We start from the raw sequence: 14,875 nt of genomic DNA, 5'->3' as shown, positions 1-14,875 counted from the left end.
CCTTTTTCATTTCTTGGATACACAGCAAGAAGTGTGATGAATATTCAGCTCAAGACTCAAGGGGGAATCTCAGCAGATCTTATGAGGTCTTCTTTGCTCTTTCTACAGCTTCCTCTTTTCTGATACAATGTTCTGGGGATCCTAGCTACTTTGGTCTCCCCCAGACTCCTCACTTCATCTTCTTAACTCAGAGAGACTGTTGCACTTTACCTGGGATCACCCTCCCTGCTCTGCAGCCTGGAAACTCCAAACAGTGAGCTGGGGCAATTAAAGGCTTTGCTTCTCCTTTTTCGTTGACCACTGTCCTACCTTATCTGATTTTCAATGTCTGAAAAACACTTTCATACATTTTGTCCAGATTTTTAGTTGTTTCAGGAGGGAGCGTAAATCTCATTTATTTTACTCTGTCTTGGCCAGAAGCAAAAGTCCCTTGGAAAGGTATTAGATTAGGAGAATGGCAATTGTGCATTTTAGATGACTCTGTAGACCATGCACTTGTACGAGACAAGACTTAAAGTAGTGGGACCAAGGCAGGTGGATTAGATCAAGTGATGATGAGGCCTAAGGTTGGTCATGGTTGATGGTGCTAGAGCGGCAGGGAACAATTTGAGAAATATGTAGGGGGAAAAATCTGGTGCAGGGTTTCTAAAAGGATCGTGAGCCATTTACATCTTAATTACCTGTGGTATTTGATAAAATGAGGATTCTGTGTGCTGCCCTTTTTTTTGTTTATCGAATCTGAATTTCTAAGGGCAAAGTTTAGAAATTTGCATTTTAAAAAAATACCTAGGGTAATGCTTACAACTAAAGTCTCAGAAGAAACTGATGCAGTTTTTTCAAAATATCGTCATTCTTGGGGAGCCACCAGTGGAATTTGGGATGAACTGAAGTGGTTAATTAAAAACAAAGATTTTTATGCATGCTTGTCCAGAACTGCCGAATCTGAATTCTGGGGTCATTGGTCTTGAATTTATTAAGCACACTAAAGTTTGAAAACCAATAAACTAATATACTTCATGGACATAATCTCTTTTTAGCTTCATTATAATCTTGAGAAGTAGTAGGCAGGTAGTATGTCTCTTGTTTTATAGATGAAGTAATGATGTGCAGAAATGCAAAGTGGCTTTTTTTTGTGATCAGTTATTATTGGAGGCAGGGAATCATATTCCCATCTCCTTCCACCAAATCTGTTGCTCTTTCTTCTACTTTTCTGTTGACATTGAAATAGGGTTATCTCTAAAACCTGTAGTAGGTATTTAAGACATTGGATCTGTGGTTCCAAACAATTTAGGGAGCCAGAAGAATGTGCTCTTTTTTGGTCATACTTTGTACCAAATAAAAATTCGGTTCAGCTCTCTGTAGCAAGTAACTGTGATAAGCTTGTCTGGGAAAGGTGTTTCTTTCTGTCTTTGACCATTATCGCAAATGCTTTTTACAACTGACTTTGAATATCTCATTCTTTTTTTTTAAAGTTATTTAAAGACATAGTATAGTGTACATATTTAGTATTTTCTCATAACAACTGAAAGATTGGGTACTAAATATGAGTCTATAGTATAACCTTTGTTTTGAGCTTTTTTCCAAGGTCTTATAAAACTAAAAAAAATCTCAGTGTTTTATAATTTAGGTTGTGTTTAGCCTAGACTTCAAAGTTTTATTTTTATAGTAAGTTTGTGGCTTATAACTTTGCTTTATCACTGGAACCGATAATATTTTCTAATGAGGTTTTCTTTAGTCTTTTGATGTGATTTCATATGAGATCCTGTAATCTATTTGACACAGTAGTACCAGTGTTAGACTGCAAACAATAAGAAAAGTAATTATTTTTAGTCAAGTTTGATTTTTAGATTTGTTTTTGAAATTCTTGAATAGTCACTGAAATTCTTGAGTAGTCAATGAATTTTATTAGTATGTGAAAACAAGGAAAGCTCTGTGGCGAGGAATAAATAAGACCTTAGGAATAGAATTTAAATGGATTATTTTCCATTTTGTATGCTTTTAAAAAGGCAAAATAGCTAAGTTTCTTAAATTTCAGGAAGTAAGTTACTGTAGTTAAGTAAGTCAAATAAAAAGTTATTGTAGGTTGTCACAATTCAGAGTAGTTTTCGTCCTCTAGAAAGCATGTAGCTTTTGTGCAAAATGCTTAAATTTGAAATGTGTAGTGACTAAAATGAATGCAATGTAGAGAATATGTTTTTGCTAGTTTAACTTCCTTGCTTGTTAAATTTATAGCAACTTTAACATTTGGGAATATCTAAAATTGTTAATTTTTTATGCATTAAAGTCTTTTTTAACATTTGAAAACAGAATAGAGACTTGTTTGAGGGCAGATATCAGTATTTCCTAATCACCATTAACTATTTTTTCTTCCAATTAAAAAAAATCAAGGTATAATTGACCTATTAGTTTCTACTTTATTGTTAATGAAAGTTTTTACTGAGAAGATCTGGCAGGTTGACACAACTTTAAGAAGACATTTTACCCATAAAACAGTGTAAGGCTATCTGCATTTTCTGGGTAGATTTTTAGGTTTTTTTATTACATAAGAACTTGGAACAGCACACCGTGGTGAATCATTTTAGAATATCATTCATAGGTTTCTTTCTTTGATGTATTTGAATAAGTGTTTTTTTGTAGCTCATTCTTTCTACTGATAAACTGGTAGAAATGTCTTGAATTTTATATAATGCTTTTCTTCATCATTGTAAGCACATTAATGTGTTTCTCAGACTTATAATCTATAACAAAGTCCATTTTTAAGGAATGTTTATATAGCTACTTGGTTTATTTCTCATTTATTTTGTCACATTTATTTTCTATTTACTTCCAAAATAATGTTGACAGATTAGTCACAGAGGAATATCTAATCAAAACAAAAATATTACTTTAAAAGACATTGAATGTATTGAGGTTACATTTAAGAGAAAGTCATGATCTTTTTACTGCATTCTTAAGTATTACAGATTTATTTTCTATCATTATTGTAAAACACAGAATACTCTTTTATTAATGTCTGAGAAATTATAGACTTCTGGAAAATGATGTGTACCTATGTTGGTAGTCGGAAAATGAATCTAAGGAGTTCTCAAATTTGTAAGAATTTTAATTCAGAATTAAATTTTGAAATATTTTATGAGGGTATGCTGAGAAGCATGTGTAAGAGTTAGCAAATCATCTGTCACTGAAGATAACACATTTTGTAGCTAAATATAAGGAATTATTTGTGAAATTTATTAGAAAATGCAGTGTGCTTTGTTTAGAAATATCAGTTTTATCCACAGATTTGTAAACAGTAACACATTCATAGTGACTATATTGTGGTTTCCCTTCACAGATATCAAGTTTTGCTAGTACAACTATATAAATAATTAATACCTGAAGTCTCAGTGTAACATGGACATTAACAGTGATGACAGATAAATGCAGACGCTTGGGAATCAAATACTAGGCGAAACACTTTAAAAAAGGTAAGAAAAAAAAATGTAATCTTAATTAAGGCCAAGCAGGCTTTAGTAAGTAGAAGTGATTGACTGAAGTTTGTTTTCCAATGTATCAGGTTTTTTAGAAACACGTCTTGCACTATCCTGTACTATCTTAATACTGATAGAACTCAGCTGTATCAGTTCTGTGAAAATAATATTTGCATATATCCTTGCTTGGTAAATACCATAATGAATGATATTCCTATAGCAAACCCTATCCAAATAGGGTAGTAATGTGGCTGACTAGAACTTGTTAGAGTGCTAGAGTAGGCCTGTCAGTGTATATATACTTGGAGACCCATCTTATTTTGTGGATCCTCTTTGCCATCAATACCACACACAGTAGAATGTAATTTTTTGCAATGTTTGTGAAAGTTTTTCTGGGGTGGGTACAAAGGAGTTGGCAGTTGGAATCTATGTTTCAAGTTCTGTTTTCACTGGGCACCCTCTTTATGTTAATTTCAAACTTTTAAAAAATGTTATATTATTTTACTTAGACAGTTACTTTAATGTAGTATTAAATTATTTTACTCTTATATTGTGCTTTTCAAGAATTTACAAGGCATATTTGGGAGAGGTTGCATCCATTAGCCCTGTTCCCTTTCTAGCTGACTAATACATAATCTATTTTTTGGTAGGTGGTAACTCTAGTTTACAAAGCTTGATAATTGCATCAGTTTTTAAATTGTAATCCTTCACCAAAAATAGTGTTAATTATTAGAATATTTAGTTTTATGTTTATAATATAATAAGGTGACAGTTTCCATCATAAATATTGCTAGTCTTTTTTCTGGTGTTCCTCCTGTTTTCAAATGGGTACTCATAATAACCCATTTAGCCAGATTCTCTAAAAAAGGATGTCGTAATATATTATTATAAATAAAACTGTAATTAACTATACTGTCCAAGAAATAGAATGTAATTGAGTTAATTATAATATCTGATCAACTAGGTCCTAAAACTAGAAAGTCTTTATTGTTTTTGTCCTTGCTGAAAATTTATATGCCCAAAATAATAGAAATTTCCCTTTATAATAGAATCTTGTAGCACTTTAATAACCATTAAGGTTATCATGTAGATAGAAAGATATATGAGAACTTTTATCAAGGGCAGCCTTTGGGTCACCTCAAAAAAATATTGCCTGAGACTGTAGAAAAGAACTGAGTCTCATTGTGACTCAAATTAATATTGAGTTGTTGTAAAGATTAGTATATTTCAAGCTCTTTTTGGTTTTTGTTGGTTCCTAAAAATCCTTTTTCAATTTCTTAGTATCTCTGAGGCTACAAAGTTACCAAGAAGTACCAAAGATGTTACTATGAACAGATAGTCTGTTACCTGCTATTTCCTCTTGTTATAGGAGGGATGAATCTATTAGTGTAAGTTAATTTGCTTTTTTTAATTCTTTTTTTTATTATTTTATTTTAAAGAAAGGAATTTAGGAAGTTCTAGTATTCTACATGGCTGAAGCTGAGAGTCTGAAACCCTGATGCTTAAGCTCTTTTCTAGATCATAGCTCCAACTCCTTCAGGATATAAGGAAAAGAGATATATTTCCACAATGATAGATCTTTGGTTGTACAGGTAAGTTATTTAGTCTTGCAGTAGTGAAGACAACTACAGTTTGATTTGGGGGATGAGAGGAGCTTGTTAATTTTCTATAGTTTCTTTTCTGCATGGAAAATTGTATAGTCTGGCTTAGCTGTTCATAGGACTGTGGAGCTGTAGGAAATGGGTTGGGGATGAAATATTTTCCCACTCTTTTCCCAACAGGTAGATAAATGAAGTGGCTGAGTTTATTGGAATCTCTAGAGCATTTACCTATTTTTGACACCCTAGGTATTTTTGATATAAGGGCATTATGAAATTCCTTGACTTCTTGTTACTTCCAGTTGTCTTTTTAAGTGTGTATTCATTCAGCTCTCTCTATCTATTTATCAATCAGTCAATCAATCAATCAATCATATGTGCTTCTTAATGGGGAAAGAAATAAGAGATCCTTTTATACAAGACAATACGTAATAGAAGTCCCAGGCATCAGAGAGAGGTGAATATTAAGAACCTCAAGTCGAATTGCATGGGTGGTTCTTCAGGTTTCACTCTCCTACTTTTAACCTTATAGAAACTTTTAATCTTACAGATACGTTTAACCTGATAGTAATAATGGTACTTGCTTGGCTGAAGAAATTTGTCTTAAAATAATTATGTAAAAAGCATAGTCTGAACCATTATTAAGCAGTTCATGTTTATATTCTAGACAAGTAGGAAAAGAATCATATTGATAACATTTTCCAATTGCTCTTGCTCTTTTTGCTTTTCACTTTGGTTTGTCTACCTAGTATCATGACCAATTTCCTAAAAACTTCACTTATTAAAACTAAATATTCTGATAGTAAATATGAGCTAGAACGTTGATGCTAGTGGAGGATTGAGTCCCTCAATTCCCAAAAGAAACTATACTACTTTGGTAATTATAGGAGAAGCAAAAAGTTATAGGCATTGTCTTTGAAATCTTTTTGAGATTTCGTTTATTTAGTAAAGGCGATAGTTGGAGTATTTCATTAGGTCAATCATTTTAGTTTAATGTTTATTATTTCAGTTATTATTGATGTACTTCTGCAGATGTGAGCACAGGGGCTAGAAATTTTTGATCTGAAACAAATTTTACTGTTTCAGAGAGTTTCAGAAAAATATAAAGTAAAAGATTCAAATTTGGGGGAAGGGTAGCTCGACAGCAAATAAATAGGTGAGATATGTGGAATTATATGTAGGATTTGGGGCTTACTATGAATGGAGAGGCTGAAATTAGGTTGATTAACTCTCCCAGAAAAGCCTTCCAATTGAATGAAAACTATGAGCGTGGGAAATTGAGGAAAGGAGTAATTAGTCATATTAACTTCCCTCTGTTCTAGAAAGTGCTGCATCCATTAGTTAGTGTATAATATATAGGCAAAACTTCTTTCTAGTTGCTGGATTGGGTTTTGCCCATATGAATATGTTAACTAAGTTTCTTTAATTCTAAAACTAGAGCGATTGAATTTGCAGTTCCGGTTGGATGCTAAGTAAGATGTTCACCATGTGCCTCCTATTTAGTTAACTGGCAAGAGTATTACTACTTTATAAACGAGTTCCTTTATGTTCCTGTAGCAACATGATTTTTGGCAGGAATATAACTTTGTGTTGCAAACCTCTTCACTGAATTTCTTCAGTAACTGTATTATTATGCTAAATGGAAAACAATTGATTTTAGTCTATAATACTTTGCTAGGCATGGCAAAACAATGTTGAGCCTTGGTTGAGATCATCAGGACATTTTTAGTCCCTTTTTGGTAATTGAATTTTGAAGTCAGGTTATTAGATGACTGCAGAAAGTTTATGTTTTTTTGTATGCCTATCCAAAATAGAAAAGATGAAAAAAGTTTAGAACAGAAAAAAAAATCAGAGATGAGTGTTAAAATTTCATTTAACTGTAATCTTCAGAATATTAAGCAATTTATTACCATAAGTACATGCAGTATGTTAATTTCAGGCAAAAGATTTTTATAGTCCTCTGGTGCTTCCTTTGCTGAAGAGATCATGGCTTTATTCATAATTTTATTATTAAGAAATTAAAGGACATACTATAAATAAGTCTAATTTATTTGGAAACTTGATAGCTGTGTTATTTTAATAGACTACTGTCTGGATGCAGTAGTCTAAGGCACTGCTTCTCAAACTCTAACAGGCATATAAATTATCAGGAAATCTGATTAATTGGTAGGTCTGGGGCAGGGCTTGATATTCTGCATTCTAACAAATTTGCAGGAGATACCTGTGATGCTGGGTCTCAGGCCACTCTTTGAGTTACAAGAATTTGAAATACCAAAGGGTGTTTGTTATAAAAGTTTTGCTTTAAATATAGCCCAATAACACAGGATTTGAGAACTCTAAAACTTGGGCTTCATTGTAGTTAAATGGAATAAAAACATTTTTAGCAAAAGAAACCAAAAATTTCTTTTTTAATATTAATCAAATTTTGATTACTGGAATGGTGGAGAAATAAAATAGGCCCTCATCGATGGTGTTTTGTAATTATACACACACACACACACACACACACACACACACACACACACACATGTTTATAAGTAGTTCTGGGTACTAATAAGAATAGGCTTATTTCATTAATAATGGCAAGGCAGGGATTTTGCTCTCATTTGGATTGGTGTGGAAAGAAAAGAAGGGCTAGGAATGCCCATTATTGGGATCATATGAGATTTATATGCTCTTAATTGGCATCACATTTTAAAAAGTAAAGATTAACAGGTTGTTTTTGTGTATTTATAAAATATTACTATTGCCAATATTATAGTCAAACCATAAATTAATGAATATACCCAAATTTACATTGAAGAAATTTCATTAGGTTTTATAAGTAAAATTTATGTTTTCTTTGTATATTTACATAGATATTTAATATTTAAAAATCACTAACTTTCAATTGTGACTAATTAAATTTGATTTGAATCAAATTCAAAATTGAATCAAATTAAGTTATTAATATAACCATATTCTGAATATAATAAAATTTGCATTGAAGATGTTTGCATTAGATTTTGTAAGTAAAGTTATTGATTTATGTTTTCTTTGTATATTTACATAGGTATTTAATATTTAAAAATCAGTAATTTCAAATTTGAGAGCTCCAGTTTTGGATACATGAAACAAATTGATATTAATATTTTTTAGTTTGTGCTCTTTTGAAACATCATTTGAAGTTTAACTTAATTTTTTATAATTTAAAGTATATTTATGGGTCATTCAGTGTTTATTACCTGTGAAGAAAAATAATAGACTGTAATCTTGACACAATTTTAACAAAAGAATTAAATGCCAGTTTCCTCTAATGAATCCCAAAACAGTAAAAGTTTATTGTGAGAAATGTATTTCCAAGTTCTGATTGGTGTCCCATACTTATTATTCATGTGATTGCTATGGAATTCTCTAGAACAAATTTTCATGCTTTAATCCCAGATCAGGTTTTGTGAGTCTTATAAGATTTTAAAAAAGTGTTAATTAAAAATTTGAAAGTGTGCCATACTCTGAAATAAAACTGAATTCAACCAACTTATATATTTTACAGGTACTCAAATTCATTTGTTAACAGACAGGAACAGAAAAACAGTTTCTCATGTTTATTTTTTTGTACATGGTAGTGTGTTGCTGTGTCTTCTGTAGTTCTTTATAACCTTTCCACTCTAAGATACTTATAGTTGAGGCAAAAGAGAAATTGTTTTTGATTTGCAGGGGCAGGGTCGTTTGGAGAGTTATGAGGAGAGGGAGGCAGTGGAAAGGATGGCGAAGGGAGGAGGGGCGGATACTGTGAAATTTTCTACTACAGTCATTACTGGCTTCTTTATCCATTGTGCACCCCATCCGAAGTTAGGCAGTGAAGTGGCAAAGTACCTTGTGAAAGCTAAACAAAAGAGCAGTAGAAGAATGGAGACTTGAAACTTATTTTATTTGTTGGGAAATAACCACTAAGCCACTCAAGAGTTTACCCAAATGGATTAATCGGGGCATTTTTTCAATTTTTCTTACATTTTATTTTAGAAACACCAAGCATCCACACAGAAAATGCTCATGTCTTCCAAAATGCCTTAAAACTGTGGCGCATACACATAGATACAGAAGTTCTAAGAAGGAAAGGATGGAGTTATATTTATACTCCTGATTTCTTACATGTATTTGCTTCTTTCCTTTTTTCTTCTATCCACTTTAGAATACTTCCTTTTACTTGCTAATTTATGGTTCTACTTCTAGGGGCTAGGGAGGCTTGTCTTTGCTCTGTTTTGCTCTTCGCCAGTGCCAGCTAAGATGTGATTTATATCCATCTGGTTAATTACCAAAAAAAAAAAAAATTCTACTGCATCCAGAATACTTTGGGTGCCACATAGCTTGTCATCAAAGGATTTTACCTGAAACTCATTTTAGTAAGAGTGAATTAAAAAGAACATCACCTGCTTTTTTTTACCTCCAAGGAATGTTTTGAGAAAACATAACAAGTGAGTGGGATCGTTTTTGTAATAGTTGCTATGTAAATTCAAGATTATTATTTTAATAACTAAGATGAAATCCCGTCTTTGAGAGAGATCTTCTGGGCTCTTTGTGCCTGTGCTGAGAGGCAGATGAATAGTTAAGATAAGAGGGTGGTTTCCAGTGCCCTGCCCTGCCACTTAGCTGTGTGGCTTTGGACAGATTACTTAAACTGTATGTGGCTCAGTTTCCTCATTTGTAAAGTAGGGATAATAATAGCACCTATTCTAGTTGCTGTGAGACTTAAATGAGTTAATGTATGCAATACATATAGAATGATTCCTAGAACATATTAAGTTCCATATAATTGTTAGCTGTTATTATCATTTTTGGAAATGTTAATAAAATTATATCATGTAATTTATTAATATTGGCTATATTTGGATTAAAAAGTTGTAGCTTTATTCTTTTGTTTTAGGTATATTAACTATTACCTTTTTCTCATTATTTTGTTTACATTTTTGAAGGTTTCGCAATGAGTGGATCATGATGACCGTATTGTAGGGACTTGCCATAGTATGGCTGCTTCCCGATCTACTCGTGTTACAAGATCAACAGTGGGGTTAAACGGCTTGGATGAATCTTTTTGTGGTAGAACTTTAAGGAATCGTAGCATTGCTCACCCTGAAGAAATCTCTTCTCATTCTCAAGTACGATCAAGATCACCGAAGAAGAGACCAGAGCCTGTGCAAATTCAGAAAGGAAATAATAGTGGGAGAACTACTGATTTAAAACAGCAAAGTACTCGAGAGTCATGGGTAAGCCCTAGGAAAAAAGGACTTTCTTCTTCAGAAAAAGATAACGTAGAAAGGCAGGCTGTAGAAAATTGTGAGAGAAGGCAAACAGAACCTGTTTCACCAGTTTTAAAAAGAATTAAGCGTTGTCTTAGATCTGAAGCACCAAATAGTTCAGAAGAAGATTCACCTATAAAATCAGACAAGGAGTCAGTAGAACAGAGGAGTACAGTAGTGGACAATGATGCAGATTTTCAAGGGACTAAACGAGCTTGTCGATGTCTTATATTGGATGATTGTGAGAAAAGGGAAATTAAAAAGGTGAATGTCAGTGAGGAAGGGCCACTTAATTCTGCAGTAGTTGAAGAAATCACAGGCTATTTGGCTGTCAATGGTGTTGATGACAGTGATTCAACTGGTATAAACTGCGATGACTGTCAGCCTGATGGGAACACTAAACAAAATAGCACTGGTTCCTATGTGTTGCAGGAAAAATCAGTAGCTGAAAATGGGGATTCGGACACCCACACTTCAATGTTCCTTGATAGTAGGAAGGAGGACGGTTATATAGACCATAACGTGCCTTGCACGAATTCAGAAGTGCAGGTCAAGTTGGAGGACCACAAAGTAGTAACTGCCTGCCTGCCTGTGGAACATGTTAATCAGCTGACTACTGAGCCAGCTACAGGCCCCTTTCCTGAAATTCAGTCATCTTTAAGGGATTCTGAGGAGGAAGTAGATGTGGTGGGAGATAGCAGTGCCTCAAAAGAGCAGTGTAATGAAAACACCAATAACACCCTGGACACAAGACTTGAGACAAGTATGCCAGTCTCTGGAGAACCGGAACCATCTTCTGTTCTAGACTGTGTTTCAGCTCAAATGATGTCTTTATCGGAACCTCAAGAACATCGATATACTCTGAGAACTTCACCACGAAGGGCAGCCCCTACCAGAGGTAGTCCCACTAAAAACAGTTCTCCTTGCAGAGAAAATGGACAGTTTGAGGAGAATCTTAGTCCCAGTGAAACAAATGCAACTGTTAGCGATAATATAAGTGAGTCTCCCACAAATCCTGATGAAATTTCTCAGAATGAAAAAGGGATATGTTGTGACTCTGAAAATTATGGGAGTGAAGGACAAAGTAAGCCACCTTCAGAGGCAAGACTCAATATTGGACATTTACCATCTGCCAAAGAGAGTGCCAATCCGCACATTACAGAAGAAGAAGAAGATGATCCTGATGTTTATTACTTTGAATCAGATCATGTGGCACTGAAACACAACAAAGAGTATGTGTAAATATGGTAACCATGAATTCTGCTTTGTTTATTATTCCCCACGTTTTCAGTATTCATAAATGTCTATTAGTAGCATTTTTATTATAGCTAAAATTAATGCTTTAGCTGAAGTTTTAGGTTTAACATAATTTTCTCAACTCTTAAAAAAAACTCCAAAAAAAGGAAGACTTTAAAACTCAACTTAATTACTATGTCAGTGCCAATATGGTTTTCTGGTTTTGTTATTTCAGCATGTCTCAGTTAGAAGAGACATGTGAAAACGTGGTTGATGGTGTTTTGTTTTTAATAAGTTTTATACTATTTAAATTAATTTATAAAATGGAAACAGTTTTAGTTATCACAATACACTTCGATTGTCTATGCCTTCTAGATAGTGTAGAACAAGTCATGATTGCTTAGACCTCATCCAGATAAGGGAAATCGGGCAGACTACAAATCTACTTTTATCTTAGTTACTTATATTTAATTTCTAGTTTCAACTTTTGATTAAAAAATGTGCTTTATGCATCATTTTTTACTTTCGTGACTTAAAGAAGTAGCTATTACTGTTAATACTGTGATAGCTAGTTGTATGTTGTAAGTAGAATATAAGCAAGAGTTAGTCTGCACCATAGCTTACATAAAGTATTTGAGACAATTTTTTTTCCTGATTCTAAATTATAAAGGGAGACTATATTATAAAATACTGTCAGTTCTCAACCTTTGTGATAAAAGTACTTTTTAAAACAAAGAATTCAGAGTCCAAGTTTAATCACAATTTTGCTTAGATTTTCTTTAAAGTATTTTGGACAGTAACACAAATGAATTGGAGCTAACTATGTTTAAATGACCCTGACAGGAATTGTTAACAAAGTATTTATCATATCAGCAACAGTAAAAGACATGTATGTTAATCACCCTTACTTTTACAGAGTAGGCTTTCGAATTAATATCATAATCCGATTATATAGCCTATGTAAAATTACTGATTTGAGGAACTTTTGTGATTTTTTTGTTGTGACAATTGCCGGATGCGGGTATGTATCAGATCAAAGTATCAAATCCTGGTTGTGGAACATAATTTTTTACCATGCATTATAGATTTGTATATGATAATATGGTGGCCTTTTAGCATAGGTCTCGCATCTGAAATTTTTCTTCTGTTTTCTTTATAAATAATGTTTTAATACTGGGTTTAATGAAGAGGTCATTTTATCTGAGCATTTAATTCATTGTTTTGTGGATTATTAGCATTTTTATGTATTTGAAATGTTTGAAATTCAACCTGAGATAGGAAAAAACCTCATAAGTAAAGTTTTTTTCAATTTGAGATATGTTAAGTTTCCCATTAGTATTATGTATCGGTTTTTAAAAGTAGAGTGTTTTTTTTTTTTTTAATCTATAGGTCCAAGGAAGCAGAGCATATATCTTTGTGGAGTACCAAAAGTTAAGAAATGTGCATTTTTACAAAATGATATTCTGTTAATTCTATTATTTTCTTTTTGTTTCTTTGGTAAAAAAGATGCTCTTGTAAGGCTTAGCTGGTTATTGATGATGGAAAATATTTCCTCATTAATTAATTAGTTACTTTTTGTTAAGAGCTCTCCTAATGATCATTCTGCAGGATGATATTCCTATACAACAGTTGTCTGAAGATAGTGGCCATAACATTTAAAGAATGATGTTCCATATACATAAGGCTTTGAGAATGAGAGCAATACAGTTTCATGGCTATACAAAGTCCTTTGAAGTTGGATAGTAATTGCTTTATTAGAACAGTGTTGTCACATTAATGCCTCATTGGGTGACTTTGGGCACAAGGAAATCACTCCTTTTTTTTTTGCCTTGTTACGAATCTTTTGAAGATAACCACTTTTCACACTTCACTTTTAATTTTTTTTCCCCTCAAAAGTAAACAAATCAGGAGAAATGAGATGGAGAGGAGGGAGCATCTTGATTAACATCTTGGTTAGAGATAATTTAAGGAAAATTGGGAGAGGGTGTTTGATCATATCAGATAAAATCTATTTCAGTAAAGTCCCTGTTTCATGCTTTTTGTCTAGACCCAACAACATTGGCTCTTTTTAACCCAATTGTCATTGTTAATAATAGCATTATGATACCTGTTTAAGAGCTTTCAGGTCTCAAGTAAATTTCTGGCAGTTTGAAAATGTTATTAAAAGACACGTGAGGTAAAGGAGAAAATAAAAGACACTTGGGGTCTGTTCTTCTGCACACACATATGTACATACACCCTGTCAAATATTTTTTCTCTTTTATTCTTCTCATACTGGAAAATCTCTCCAGATAATTGCCTTTTGAAACCAGGAAATGGGCATCGCCCAGCCTACACATGAATAGCTCTGCAGCTAGGGAATGAGTATTTCCTGGTAGCTAGTTTAAAAAATATGTTATTAATAGAAAACAATGAGCATGGCATAGTTCTTTGTCTGGAGCCAGGAGGACATAGCTCTTCATTCCATTTGTAATTTTCCTCTAAACGTTGATTATATAGTCAGCAGTATTCTATGTTAGCATTCAGCCTGTAATTTATCCATCTCGTTTGCAAGGATGGCACATATAGGGTCATCTAATCACTCGTAAATGTTTGAAGAGATATTGTGTGTAGAGTCCTAGCCTTAGACCTGATTCATGGTAACTAGGCCATAGGCCAGAGAAATGAATCTGCAGATGTTCTGGGTACTCATACCCTGTTTCCTCTCTTCTCCAGGACATAAACCTACAGAATGCTCTTATATATTTTCCAAATGGGAAACTCTACTGTGAGCAAGGTACTTAGGAGTATCTTTTTCTCTGGCAAAATTCCAGTTGTGGATATTTTACCAGATGTGCCTTCTCAAAAATTAGGAGTTGGGAAGTCAGAAGAACTATATCTCAAAACTCTTTGGTCTTCAAGGTTGATGAAGTCTTACAGTGGTAGATAATACCTAGTGAATCCCTCTGGGCCTAAATAGTCAGACGGACTGAGATTATGTACTTAACTGTTTGGGAATAGATCTTTTGCTGATATTGAATCAGAACTTTTTTTAAGTTTTGAAATTCTGGCTCTAGGGAGAGCAGTTGTGAAGAATTTAGGTCCTGAGTTTTAACATTCAGAGCTTTTCTTCCAGTTCACAAGACAATCACTGGAAAATAAATTTTCAGATGAAAATGTGATTTGGTCTGTTGCTTCTGAATTCTCATTGTACAAGAATACTTTAAAATCATTTGAAGGACCTTGGAGCACTTCATTTAAAGATCTCGTAACCTTTTATGAACAGAGAGGATGACAAGTCGGATTTAGGGTTTCT

General features: G+C 33.3%; 1 protein-coding gene across 8 annotated transcripts in view; it reads left to right on the top strand.

Moving 5' to 3' along the window:
• Positions 1 to 14,875, top strand: part of ZZZ3 (zinc finger ZZ-type containing 3) — an 85,214-nt gene that overhangs the window by 32,725 nt on the left and 37,614 nt on the right. For 4 of the 8 annotated variants that reach the window (XM_015595108.2, XM_015595109.2, XM_006919341.3 and 1 more), the window contains exons 2-4: positions 3,335 to 3,467; positions 4,910 to 5,062; positions 10,021 to 11,576. The exons of 1 other annotated variant lie outside the window; for it this stretch is intronic. In XM_015595108.2, coding sequence (XP_015450594.1) covers positions 10,072 to 11,576 — 1,505 coding nt within the window. In that variant the 5' untranslated portion in view covers positions 3,335 to 3,467; positions 4,910 to 5,062; positions 10,021 to 10,071. Of the gene's footprint in view, positions 1 to 3,334; positions 3,468 to 4,751; positions 4,859 to 4,909; positions 5,063 to 10,020; positions 11,577 to 14,875 lie in introns of all 8 variants that reach the window. 3 more of the 8 variants (XM_025052099.1, XM_015595111.2, XM_015595110.2) reach the window with 3 other exon arrangements.

The sequence above is a fragment of the Pteropus alecto genome, unplaced genomic scaffold, assembly GCF_000325575.1.
Source record: "Pteropus alecto unplaced genomic scaffold, ASM32557v1 scaffold25, whole genome shotgun sequence".
In the NCBI taxonomy this organism is placed as follows: Eukaryota; Metazoa; Chordata; class Mammalia; order Chiroptera; family Pteropodidae; genus Pteropus; species Pteropus alecto.
The sequence above is the reverse complement of the archived record's forward strand: the minus strand, read 5'-3'. Positions and strand labels throughout refer to the sequence as shown.